The 13,819-nt window shown below is 41.4% G+C and overlaps 1 protein-coding gene across 1 annotated transcript; it reads left to right on the plus strand.

The window, feature by feature from the left end:
- Window positions 1-1,722: 1,722 nt before the first annotated feature.
- On the plus strand, window positions 1,723-13,570 carry arhgef33 (Rho guanine nucleotide exchange factor (GEF) 33). The gene is made up of 17 exons (XM_041049286.1): window positions 1,723-1,879; window positions 3,248-3,291; window positions 5,269-5,433; window positions 6,220-6,341; window positions 6,664-6,812; window positions 6,979-7,104; window positions 7,334-7,460; window positions 8,403-8,535; window positions 9,599-9,706; window positions 10,027-10,119; window positions 10,364-10,512; window positions 10,622-10,711; window positions 11,000-11,178; window positions 11,489-11,943; window positions 12,040-12,264; window positions 12,475-12,617; window positions 12,851-13,570. The coding sequence occupies exons 1-17, from the start codon at window positions 1,834-1,836 to the stop codon at window positions 12,978-12,980; spliced, it is 2,484 nt and encodes an 827-aa protein (XP_040905220.1). The 5' UTR covers window positions 1,723-1,833; the 3' UTR covers window positions 12,981-13,570.
- The last annotated feature ends 249 nt before the right edge of the window (window positions 13,571-13,819 follow it).

Consider the following 13,819-nt stretch of genomic DNA (forward strand, 5'->3'; position numbering starts at 1 on the left):
AGTGAATGCTGTTTAGATTAAAAAAAAAACATGAAGCAAAGCATATTTCACAGAGTAATGAAACTTGTGACCCTCTGTCTAATGAATTATCAGTACACATTATACAGAGGATACAAGCAATAAATACAATCTCAAAAGAAGAGATTGATAACACTTAACTTGTGGTTTACTTACATGATCTTGAATATAAATTGATTTTTAGGCTCAACTGAGCAAAAACATCAAAATGACATTTTCCCCGAAACTCTTCTCAGTTATTGGTGAATAAGACAAGTTTTGTTTTGTCTTTGTACAGAGTGGAATGGACGGTTCATTCTCCCTGCACACACTCACATGTAACCACAGAATCAGATGATGTGTGGGAAGGATGTAACCTTCAAACACAGGTTTCTTGTTGAAATGAGGAGCAACTCAGCTATTTGTCTCCAGGCTTTATTGTCTCCACGGCTGACAGAGGGACAGAGAAAACAAAGACACGTGTACTGTATATATGAAGAGAGACAGGCAGACAGACAGGCAGGCAGACAGATAGACAGGCCTTTTACTGACACTGTACGCCACTTCCAGTACAGTGAGGTATGGACGCGGACAGAGAGACGAACACAGGGTTCTGTCAGACATGAGACAAGAGACTGTCACGCTATCAGGCTAACACATGCGCACACACGTGGACACACATCTCCACAGTATTTACGAGTCACACAGATGACACGACTTGGTTTATAACAATTCTGAGTGAACTGTAATCAACTGTTCTCCCTTTAAATGTTTCTAAAAGTCATTGGGCACAATGGTTGGCAAGATGTTGGGAAAGTTAACAGAGTTATGAGTCAGTGTCCTTCTACTGGAGAGTTCAAGTCCAGGAGGGGTTTTTTGTGTCCTTGTCTTAGAGCTCTACAGGTTGCTGTCCTGTTTGACTCACACACCATTGTCAAAAAGTGTTGCATGGGCTTAAAAGTAGCTCAAGTAAACAGTTCACTACCTGCTCAGCACCAAACTGTAGACTGACAAAACAGAACGAATGCTGAAGTTGCTCTATGTCTGCCGGATGTGCAAATAGGGAACCTTCTGTTAGTTATTGTTTTGCCACAACAACTTCATAAAGTGATTAAATGTAAGTGTTCCATTAAGAACTTGTTGCACTGCCCCCAAGTGGCCAAAAAATAAGTTATTGCAGATTTAAACGTTTTTGAGTTTGGTTGATTGCACAATGGCTCCCTGAGGCAAATTATTTAATCTGATGAAGAGGAAAAAAGAAACATGATACAACTGCATAACATTCACGTGTCCCAGTGACAGACACACACATTCAGTGAATACTCTCAAAACCATCTTCAGAGTCAACCATTTGACTCTGCAGCTACAAACAGGCTTTTAATGAAGCTTCACTTGAAATGGCCTAATGTGCGATACCCCAGTGAAGGGGAGCACAACCAGCTAGTTTCACCACTTAACCCACTGCTGTAACTGACTTTTCCATTTCAAACTCGCTCTGATCGGTGTTACTGTGTAAATCATCCTCATTAATAGCCGGTCACGCCTCTTTCAGTCTAATGAGTTAGTTGCAGTATGGGACTGTATGATGAACAAATGTCTCTCTCTCTCTCCTCCTGATCTTTCTCTTGTGTCCCTTTGCTCTCTGAAGACAAGGGTCTTTTTGTGCAAAAGGGAAATCATAGGACTCACATGCTTTGGAGGAGAGAAAGTGAGTGATCACAGCGAAGAACAGGGTAGTTCAGAGGAAAAGAAGAAGGCAGAGGAACCAACTGAAGTCATCTTGAGCGAGATAAGGACTTCAGAACTGGACATCTTTGAACTAGACTGGACCTAAACATGGAAAATGGCAAAACAGAAGAAAAGACAGAAGACGTGTCAGAAGGTAAAACAGGTGTCAGAAAACTTCTGTTGTCTCTTTTGAACAGATGCTTGCAGAGGAAAAAAGTTCTCATACTAGAGCTGCAACTATTGACTATGGTCACTATTGATTCATTTGTTTACTTTTTTCCATTGTTTAGTCTATAAAATATCAGAAAATACTGAAAAATGCCCATCACGGTTTCAAAGACCCCAAGATGACATCTTCAGATTGCTTGTTTTGCCAGACCAACAGCCAAAGTCCTAAAGAGATTCAATTTACAGTGATATAAAACAGAAAAAATGCAGCAGATTTTACTTTCCTGAAAAGTTGTGGCCATCTGCATCTGCAACGAGAGTAAAATAGAATCTTTTCACTTTCAGGGATGGAAACAGAGCCTGATAGATACTGAATTTTGTGGCTGATACGGAGTTGTTAGTGCTCTCTGGTGGACTAATAGACCTTTTTAACCTCAGACATTTTGACTTGTCATGGCAGGAAAAGGTGAAAAAAAATGTTAATAATGGTTCAGTTCCAATAAAAAAAAAAATCAATTATGCACAACACCAGGAGCCTGGAACCAGCTCATCTAAATGGAATACTGTCACATTTTTAAAGTTTTTTTCTCTTGAAGTTTGAGGTCATTCTGGGATAGTAGCTCTCTGGCCTGTAACAGCTGAGGCCAACAGCCCAAACCCAAGTCAGCAGAGGAAACTTGTCTTACCATATGTCTTGCAGACAGAAAGACTGTTGTTGGACAGTGTCCTCCCTCTTCTGCAAAATGTTCATCAGTACAGACGTGGCACATTGTGCCTAAGGGCCTCGTCATGCATGATAATATATGTTAAGTACGTATTTCAGATGACCCTCGGCTGTGTTGACAGCAGCGTTGACCGGTGACGTTTCCACAACAAACAGAAGTATTGTGCTTCGATACAACCAGTCAACTGTCCTTAAATCCACTGCATTTAAAAGAAAAATCCATCGTAAATGCAAATTTCATTGTGGAGCACTTACTTCCAGCAGTCTAACCATAATGTAAACAGGAGACACGTCCTTGCTGCTCCATTTACAGTGAGTAGGAGACTTAGAGACTTACTGTTTCCACAAGTCACAGGGAGACTGACATAATAATTATTATTATTTGTTATAAGCAGAGGCAAATGTTTTTATCTCATAATACATCACAGACAGACACACACCATCCGTCACAGAGCGTGTAAAACTGCATGTCAAAGTTTTGGACAGACGTAAATATCTTTCAGTATTGTGTTTGGTTGTGGTTGATGAGACAGTTCAGTTCAGATATTAACCCCTTACTCTAATGATAGTCACTCAGAGGAGAATTTTTTTTTTTATTATTTTGAATTGTTTCTTTGTTTATTTTTTTAGAGAAAGAAGAAAATGTGGAGGGGGCTAACGTGCAGATCGCACAGGTAATCAAGAACTCTACAATCACTGTCTCTATTGTATCAGCCAGCTCAGACTTATATGGTCGACTTGAAAAAGTTGAAGAATAAGTGAAAGAAACCTCGTTTTATTTCTACAGTTCAGACTTTTTTGCTCTGGCTGCTCTTACTAAACTCGCTGTGCTCTAAAGTTACAAGTAACCTATGAACCCAGTGTAACATTTGCTTTTCAGTGCTTTTCATGGGAAACTCTCTAAGTTTTGACATGTAACCTTCTTAGGATGTCATGTAAACATTAGGGTCATTAGTCACAGTAAGGTCAAAGGTCAATCTAGTCATGTCATAGGGGCTGTCTGGTCGGTAATTCCCTTATGCCATTCTTGGATATATGAGTAGAAATGCAAACAAAAATGGGAGATACTTAGTGTTTAAAACGTCAGTCAGTATTGATTCTACTGTATGTTCACTGTGCTGACCTGTTTTTCCGATTATTTCTTTTGTTAAAGACAAACTGTTCAGAAAGCCAATTTGTCAAATAAACAGTGTTGTACTTCCCAGGGTGATACAAGTTTTAAAGCAAAGCTCCTCCAATCATAGTGCATGTGGTGTGAAAATATAGTGTGAGAAGACTTGTTTCATGTTTCTTGGGTTTAAATTTGCACAAGGTCTCATGACTTTTGATCAAAGGTGTACATTTACTCACAGCAGAACGCAGCAGATCAGGACTGCAAGTATGAGACTAACTATGACCAAGCAAAAGAAGAACTGCCACAAAAGGTTGATCATAACTTACAAAAGTTGAAAAAAATGATAAATCTTAGTTTTCAGACTGAGTTCTGAATGCATCCCAATGAGGCAACTACATCCCTCTTATTGCTCACATTACAGTGTGTCCTCATGAACTTATAAACATTTAGCATTTTAAATATGCTCTTGTTCACATACTCAAAGGAATGCTGTAGTGGCTCTTCTGCAGCCACAAGGTGAACAGAGAGTAGTGCCGTCAAACACAGACAGCAACAGAAAGGAAGAAGAGCAGAAACAGGACAGATGCTCTATTCACTCTGCTGCCTGATGCCTTTCACATGACTGAGAAAGAGAGAGCAAGAGAGAGGGAGAGAGAGATGGAAAGATAGGGTAACAGAGAGCTGCTCAACCCATGTCATGTTCCCATGAGCTGATTCAGTTATCCCTGCTGAATAAATTCAATCAGCTATGAATGAGAAAACAGAGAATGAAGCTGCAGAGAAAAGGTAGGCAGATAAAGAAACCGCTGCTTATAGAATATTATTAGGAAAGGATGAGAAAATGACATTCAGTTAAAAATACAGGATCGTGTAAAGTAACGATGATGGGTGAAGACTGGTGAAGGGAAGAGAGTGAAATCAGACAGGTTAGGCCACTGAAAGCAAATGTTCTCTACTGGACATGAAAGACTGCACAAAAGAAGTCTGAGAAGACCTAAATGGGGATGCACCAAAACCAAAATAAGCTGCAGAAAAAACACAAGGCACATAGACCTAAAAGACAGAAATGATGATGTTAAAGAGGAGAACACACAGCACAAATAATAAAAACAACTTCTGGCAAAAAAAAAAACTTTTACAAAGCTGATGAGAAAAAACAGGACAAAGAAAAAAAAGTACAGACAAATCAGGCTAAAAGAGCAAATAAGACCCATAAAGATACCACAGAGGAAATAAGACCTAAAAGAGGATATACAGAAACAAAAAATATTTCATGCCTTAAAATATCAAATGACAGAAATGAAGGAATTTAAAGAGAACCCAACAACTAAAAGAACTCTTTAAGAAATAAATATTGTCACCACAGCAGAGGCACTGAAAAACATTAAAGACTACTGAGGGGTTTTCTGTGCAGACTTTAAACTTCCTAAAATTTTAATTCTTCAAATAATTTTTCCTCTTTTCATTTGAGGCAGTCGACACATCTCAAAACATGAAACTGAAAACGTTATGTATTCAATTACTTCTTGTGATGTAGCTGCAGGGCCTGGTGGCTGAGCTGCATGAGGGGCTCCACACTGCTCTGACAGAGCTGCGCGAGCTGCGTCAGAGGGACCACGGCCTGGAGGAGAAGCTCCAGGCCCACCAGACTGACGTGGACGATAAGATAATGGGTCTCAAGAATTCGATCAACACTTTCAAGGTGCTGGAGATGCTACACAACAAAAACACGCACACACACGTGTGCAGAGTCTATTCTTAGTGAGGTGGAGGGGATTTAAAACATGTGACTGGAACGCTGCTGAAACTGTAAACTAATTTCATTTATTAGGTAGGAAGGCACCTCTTTCAGACACTCACACTGTCTTCCAGTGTGGAGAGTGTACATCTTTTATGTAGGCCATGTTCTAAGATATGTGGAATGTATGGTTTCGTGTTTATTGCATTTATCTGCACACACACACGCACACACACTCACACTTTGTCATCCTACAATGAAGTGACTTAACTACAACATAAAATGTTGGAGGATCTGCACCCATGTGTCAGGTATGTCTGGCATGTGGTGTGTTCTTTATCATGGCTATATGTGAACTGAATGGAAGGTTGTTACAGGTGAACAGGAATGCTGACACTCACACAGCAGCAGTATAATAAATGTATGTAGGTGAAAACTGAATTATTTTTAACACGATTATGACACCACAGATGATGATAAAGATATTTTTAGTTTTTAGTGACATTTAAAGCAAATTTCCCATAATTCCCATTACTTCTTCATAAGTCTCTGTGTCTGTGGCTTTACAGGAAAAGTTAACTGTCGTCACCAGAAAGGATAAAAGCTTTGGAAGCTCTGGGGAAAAAAACGCCCTGAAGGAACTGAGCAGTTTTCCCTCCAAATCTGTCTGGGTGGCTCACAGAGTAAAAGACACAACACAGAGGCTGACTGTGTTATCTAATGCAGCTCCTTGGTGTAATCTGTTTGCAGGAGGAGCTGAATGTGGCATTGTACCACATTAAGGACGTGTCCAGCAGACAGAGAGACGTTCAGAAGAGGATGGATCTACTGCAGTCAGAAAACACCAGGGATATCATCTCTGCTCCACACAGGTTTCTATTCACAGTAATAATACAGTGGATTCACACACAGATACACATAAAAGTACATGAATCTTCTCACTTGCTGCTGTTTTTCTTGTCTATATTTGTATAGACAAAGCAGCCTTGTTTAAATGTTATCTGTACAATGCCTCCTAATGCCATTTAAGTGCCCTCGAGCAAGGTGCACAATGTGAAATCGCACCAGAGCTGATTTTGATCTCACTTTTTTCTTTTTTGGATGAAAAAAGATCAACTGTGTTGTGTGACTTGTCAGATAAGTTGTTTTTATCTTCTTCCATTTCTCCTTCGGCTGTGCCGATTGGTCCAAAAGTAGAAAGAGCTCCAAGGCAGATGTGTTAATGGCATCAGGGGATGAACACATCTGTGTGCCCAGCCAATCAGAGCTCAGCGTTATTCAACACTTTCTTTCCAGTCTGCCACATAGTGGGTCATCACAGAGGAGCACCACGTCTACACAGAGTGAGTCTGTCTGTGGATGTCTTTGTTGTCCCCCCCCCCCCCTCCCCATATAGAGTTTATAACTTTTCCGATGAAGAACCAAAATGGTGGGTAGGGAGGACGGTGTAGTGAAGGAAAGACCAATGTGTGTGTGATGCGTGTTTGTGTTTGTGTGTTTGTTTTGCAGCCTCCATCTCTGAGCAGGAGGCTCAGTCACAGCAGCAGAGAGGTTGTCTGTCCAAATCTCCAGCATGGGAAGAGGGAAAGCACAACAGAGACAACACAGAAACCCCCAACAGCCAGACTGAATACAGTAAGAAATACAGTATATTACTGCTATTAATAATATCGCTGTTACAGCAACAACTATTACTACTGCTACTTTCTGCTAACACAACCGTCTGCAGTTTGCAAGTACAGCTCCTGTCTTTTTAGTGCACAACTTTAGGCTTCTGCAGTTTGAGAAGAAAACAGATTATGCAGAATATGAGGTATAAATCTCAAAATATATTTAAAGATATATTACCTGTCCGTGTGTGCAGATAAGAGACAGAGAGCGGCTCTGGAACTGCTGGAGTCAGAGAGAGTTTATGTCTCCCACTTGTCTCTGCTACTGAAGGCCAACATCTCCTTCAATGGATCAGAGGCACTCACCGCCAAAGACAAACGGTAAGACAACGGACACACGAAGACAAATGAGTTCAGATTAACAAAACTTAGAAAAGGGAAGATCTCAAACTCTTACATGGACATTAAAAACAGACATTAAGAGACATTATTGAAATTGTCCAATGACAGGAAGGTAATTTAATAAGAAGGAGGCATTTAAACTGTTCTCTTTCCCTTGTTTCACAATGTCATGAGGCGCACACGCAACATATGGGAATGCAGAAAGACAGAGGCATCGGCAGTCTTATCTTATCTGACGTAGAAAAGGTCCAGGCTCATGTTACGAGCCATGAACTCCACAAATATCACAGACTACAGTCATTTCTCTCTTTGTCCATCTCTCTCTCTCACGTTAACATCCACATATACACACAGATGAGCAGTTTATACCAGGAGTGGCTATTGACTGACCTAATTTGAGAGCTTACAGTGAGGGGAGAACAGGAAATGAACTAATCAAATAAAAGCAGGTTATAAACACCAGCGAGACAGAGTGGATAATCTTTTAAAAAGACTCTAATGCAATCACTGCTCAGCTTCAGCACACGTGTTCCCAATGACCAGAAGCACCAATGAAAAGGTACAACTCCTGAACTGGGTAAAATGGTATTTGTAAATTATTGCATTTGTCTTAATTTGATTTACCTGCGGCTACATGTCTGTCACATAGGATTGCACTATAATTGTCAGACAGTTGATCATGTTGCATGAAAGTAGAACCATAAACAATGTTTGCAGATACTCTCCAGTATGAGCTGGTTCTGGAAGCTGAGACTGGATCCTAATTTGTTTTTTGGTTTTTTTCAGTTGTCTCATATTGGGCAGATTTATTACAATAATTTACTGTATTCACAAATAATTGTGAATACAGTATTTTCCAATAAAGTAAAATGTTGTCTATTATTGATCTAGACCCTCTCCTCTCTTTCTCACCGTCATCAGTCCTTTTCCCAGCTCCCTGAGGTTTCTGATCCAGCAGCATCTCGAGCTCCTCCACACTCTCCAGGAACGTGTGCTCAAGTGCCAGTGGCAAGGCATCATGGGGGATGTGTTTATGAGGCTCACCAGCAAGGAGGTAAACACAGAATCAGACAGCATAATGAAATGTGTACAAAAGTACACATAAAAGCAGATGCATCAACAGAAAGCATGCAGAACCGTATTAGATTAGTCATCATCCTTTTCCATGTGAGATCACATCTATTAAAAATGTTCAGCTCCTCTTTTTTCTCCTGATACTTCTGTTGATAGAGACATGTAGATAAACACCATCTACCGGCAAATGCCTCTGAAATCTGTACCACACGAAGGTAATGAGTGTTAAAGATGAAGACAAAATAACAGAGGAATCTTAAACTATTCTGTAGGAAAGATCTGGACCTCCAGCTAACCCTAGTGAATCAAAAACGGTGCTACACACAGTGCTATTCCAGTGCTGGTTCATGTGCAGGGGTCGAAGTATCTGCCCTTGTGGCCGGGCATTTGTAATGAATCAGAATCATTTTGGCTCCGCTGACGGAAATTACATGAAATGTCAAATTCCAGCGGAGCCATGTTGACAGCAGGAATACAGATGCAAGACTCGACCTCCCACATGTACATTACAGACAGTAACTGGTGAAGCTTACGGAATGATTTTTATATAAAAGGGTTATTTTTATTAAAGATTTGAGTGCACTCCCAGTCAGAATCCCCAACAGATGACTGTGGTAATCTATTTTTGCATTGACAGTGAAACAACAAACACTTTCAGACCCATGTGTAGGTTTAAAGAAATAAAAATCGAATAGATTCTACTGTTTTGTGATATCAGGAAGGCACTAGTGACGACCAGACCCCAGCTGAAAGTCAAAAGCAGACACAATACACTGAAGCTAATGAGTCTATTCTGTTAAAGCCAATGTGTGGCTGATTGGCTGCCAGTGAATGGGAGGAAATGCGGTAATTGGTTAGGACACCTACCAGTTTAAAGAAATAACAGCAGGTTCACAGTACGTTATGGGTCCTCACTCACTGAGTGACTTAAATGAGGAAAGAGGAAAGTTTTTTATATCACACAGACTGACAGTAAAGGCAGGAGATGGTGCATTAACACATACATGCAAACCCAGACAGTCTGTCTCTCTGTCTCCCTACAGAGTGATTTCTTGGACTTCTATGTGTCCTACCTGAAGGAGCTTCCTGACTGTTTGTCAGTCGTCACCATGCTGGCCTCCACCTCCATGAAATCTTCTCCCCTCCTGGAGGTAAAAAAAAAAGAAGACAGGATGAGACAATGCAGGAAATTAAAATGTATATATAGAATTAGTGAGACAACTCAGGACAACTCTGACGAGTCTCAGATATTCTTAGAAAAACAGAAGTGGCTGGTTACTTAAAAATATAGAGGCCACTTTGGCTGCTGATCCAAAAAGTTAAACTTTAGCCCTGTTCCTGCACAACAGCTGCAGACACAGCTGAATAAAGTCAGTTTGCGGTTACCTGTTGTACTAAGTGGTTTTGTTCTTCCATCCTGATTGGTGAACCTGTGATGCCTTTCCACTGTGATTGGCCGTGCTTCTGTCAGAGCGACATAATGGGTGACGAATCCAAACCCTCCCTCCACACCCTGCTCCTGCAGCCGGTCCAGAGGATCCCGGAGTACCTGCTGCTGCTCCAGGTTAGATTAACACACACACTTCAAGCAATATAGATAATGATTTCCATTTAAATGGCTTATCTCTTAAAATGCAATGCACATTATAGAGAGTAAAATAACTGGATATTTAAAAAGAAAAAAACAAAAACAAATATTAAAAATTGAGATGATACATGAAGAAAGAAACATGATCATAGAATGGAAACAGAAAAATATGTTTGATATCTCATTCAAACATGAGTAAGTTACACATCTGTGTGTGCAGGGGCTGCTGAGGCAGACAGATGCGGATCACCCAGACTACTACCTGCTGCTGGTGTGCATCCAGCAGTTCCGGTCCTTCACAGCTCAGTACCACCACCTCCTCCAGCACAACCAGGAGCTTCTGCTGCACAATCGCAAGGAGATGAAGAGGTCAGAATTACCACACTGCAGAAAAGTAACACATATGCTTTAACAAGACTTAAAGAGTGTTTGAACCTGACAAAATGAGGTGAATCACCGTGGGTTCCACCCCCTGCAGGTCCACCATGAAGCACCTGCTAAAGACAGTCGAAAGTGGAATTCAAGCTAACAGTATTGGCTCACCGTACCCTTGCAACAGTGCTATGCTGTAAGTAATTGTTCTGCAGGTCAGTTTGTCAGGCTTCTACATTCAACCTTTGTTCTTTGAAATTGATTATTGAGTGAAGAAACAATATTTGTGGCTATTTGGGAGCAGAAAAACATCCTGACAGACCCAAAGCCCTGAGAGATTATTGCCTGATCAAACTTCTTATGCCACCACACGAATTTTAGCTCTGTGTTGGTCTCCACCTGCTCGTGTGGGGAAATCAGTCTTTACATTCTGAATCAGCTAAATGCTTATGAATCTGCTTTATGAATTGTTTGTTTGTAACAGGGAACATGCAAACCAGGTGAAGCGCAGCAAGCAGCGTCTTCTGGAGCAGATCCAGTCTCACCGTTTCCAGGACTGGGATAGAGACCGGGATCCCGAAGCTCATTGTTACGACACAGAGTGGCCCTCCCAGCTCCCGTTCTTCAGCCCTGACCTGGACTCAAGGAACCACAAGCCGGCAGGTCTGTGATAACAGAAGCTTCTTATTATTGTAACCGACGATCTTTTTGTGTGTTCTGTTTAATTAGATTTACACTTTGGGCAGGAAAGCTGGGTTTTATAATATGCTGAGCTTGGGAAGCGTGAGTAGGCCTCAAATGAAGGTCTTGTCAGATTGTCAAACAGCATCTGAAACCAAGTTCTGTAACTTTTGAAACAGGCATCCTTCCTTTGTTGAGGTTTCACGTAAGGATTTGACAGATTCAGACATGCGACCCATGTCATTTAAAAACTTTTGGGACAGTTTCCCAGTCAACAACCTTTGGCTTTCAGGTCTTGGTAGTATCCCAGAGAGTGATGCATCTGAGAGGTCCACGTCGTGCCAGCATCATCTTCCCTCCAGACCTGCAGACTTCCGTCAGGTTCAACCAGGCTCTGCTCTTGCAGATGCTCTCGGAGAGTTCCTCCTCCCTCCAGACCCCCCGGGGATGGAGAGCCTATATGAAGAGGATGCAGGCTCCCTGCATGATCTCTCTATGTTCGACCGCTGCTCGTCTGCCTCTTCAGATTCCTCCATTGACATTGCCTTCGTGAAGTGCCCCAAAGCTCCGTCACATCATGCAATGGCAGTGAACGTGTCGACAACCCGTGATGTCTTTGGCAACGGTGGAAGCCAGGGCAATGGTTTCAGCAAACTGCCCAACCGAGGGTGCGTGTCTCCGGATGAAGCTGTAATGATGCGTCGTAATCAGCATCGCCCCCTTCAGGCCAGCCAGCGTAAGAGCAAGGTGAGCTTTAATGATGGTCATATACATAAAGAGAAAGATTATCAAACAAGTGTTACATGTGTAAAAATCATTTTGTATGTCTTCTATGCTATCTAGTCACTGAACGGCCTGCAGATGGACAACACAGTGAGTAGCGTGGATGGTGGACCTCTATCAGACCACCTCCAAAGAGCGGGACTGGGCAGCCATGCAAAGCTGGAGCGCCAGGGCAGCAAGGGCAGCAAAGGGTGTCCAACCCCGTCCCGTAAGGTCCACAGCCCCCTGGGAAACAGAGCGGACACAGACAAGCATAGCGGTGATCTTCACGGGCTGCTCAGCATTGTGGGTGCCAGCAAAGATGTGAACCTTTCTATTTAAAGAAACTGCAGGATTTAAATTCAGCGTCCTTGATCCTATTCTCAGTTGTATACTATGTGCAGACGTCATGTGTACATCTTGGGAGTTTTCTGCAGACAGAAACACTTTGAATGGTACCAGGTGTAATCATACCATAATTGAAGTAAATGTAATATTGTGTTCAACTCCCCCCAGGACTCCGGAATCCAATCATGGGGGGACGAGTCGAAGTGGAGGGGTGGGACAGAGGAGAACAACCACTCGGCCTTCAGTGAGAGGAGTCGGAAGCAGGACAAAGGAGGCTTTAGGAGCTCGTTCAAGAAACTCTTCAAGAAGAAGTGAGAATGATAATGTAACATGAAAATATGCACATTAACGGCTGGATACTGTAGCTGCTTTTACAGAAAGATAGCAAATGAATCCTCTCAGGAATGTTTTGCCTTCAAAAGCAGCATCTTTTTTTTCCATTGCAGTTTATGGAAAATGCCTCAGTTTTTAGAAATACCTACTAAAAATACTACCACAGGGAAACGGAGGTATCAAATTTACCTCTGCACTTTCTTTCTAACAGGAGTGGTGATGAGAAGAAAGAGAAGGGAGGTGAGAAAACATCAGAAAACCAAAACAACGGCGAGCACGAGACACTGGGGAAAAATCCCAAACTGGTACATCTGGAGATAAACCGTGGCACAGCTGTATGAACACCGCTCTATCACACACGCCGGCGCTCTCACAGACTGATCAAATATGCAGTGTAATGCATGCATACTCAAGCTTAAGCTGTATAAATGATGTACAGGTATAAGCCATAAAGCTCAGCAACATTTCCTAGTATACAGTTTACATTTGATTTTTATTTGAAAGACAAATTCCTGCCCCTGGACCTTCGTACTGAGGGAAAGCAGCACTTGACTTGGTTGTACAGTGAATGCCTATTTTTGCTTATGTTCATATTTTCTCAGTCTTACTAAGAGTACGGTATGTGTGGCCCACACCAAAATGACACGGGAGGATTACATTTGTTTCAACTTAGATTAAATGACCAAATTTAACTTTTTTTTGCCAGTTGATATATGATTACAAACTTGACCACTAGATGGTGTAGTTTAGCACTTTCCTTTGCTATACTGTAAATAGCTCTGCTCTACCTCCTTTTGCTTCAATCTTTCAGAAAAAAACTAACACTTTTTATTTCGAATCTGTGCAAATTTACCTACAAACATTTTTATGGCTGCTTAATTTCTTAAGCCATAACCAGAAATTATTATGTTGTGCATATACTCAGGAGAACAACCAGTTAAACAGTTATCATTTGTGTACGTGTATACATGTTTGCGCGTTTTGTTTAAAGACTAAACAATTCAATGTTTTTTCTTAGTGACAATTATTTCTATGCATTGGACAAAACTGTTTTGTTGAAAGATGAATGTGACAGTTAAGAATGCTCAATAAAGGTCAGCGCAGAGAATTTGTTTTGTGGCTCAGGTGGTTGAATTTCCCCGAGTCACAAAATTATTAAAATACCACACAGGACACAGAG

The sequence above is a fragment of the Toxotes jaculatrix genome, chromosome 11 (assembly GCF_017976425.1).
Source record: "Toxotes jaculatrix isolate fToxJac2 chromosome 11, fToxJac2.pri, whole genome shotgun sequence".
Lineage (NCBI taxonomy): Eukaryota > Metazoa > Chordata > Actinopteri > Toxotidae > Toxotes > Toxotes jaculatrix.

Coding starts and splice junctions, on each gene's coding strand:
- arhgef33 (XM_041049286.1), top strand. CDS start 1,834: ATGGAAAATGGCAAAACAGAAGAAAAGACAGAAGACGTGTCAGAAG. Junction 6,342..6,663: donor ATCATCTCTGCTCCACACAG/GTTTCTATTCAC, acceptor TTGGTCCAAAAG/TAGAAAGAGCTCCAAGGCAG. Junction 12,618..12,850: donor AAGAAACTCTTCAAGAAGAA/GTGAGAATGATA, acceptor TCTTTCTAACAG/GAGTGGTGATGAGAAGAAAG.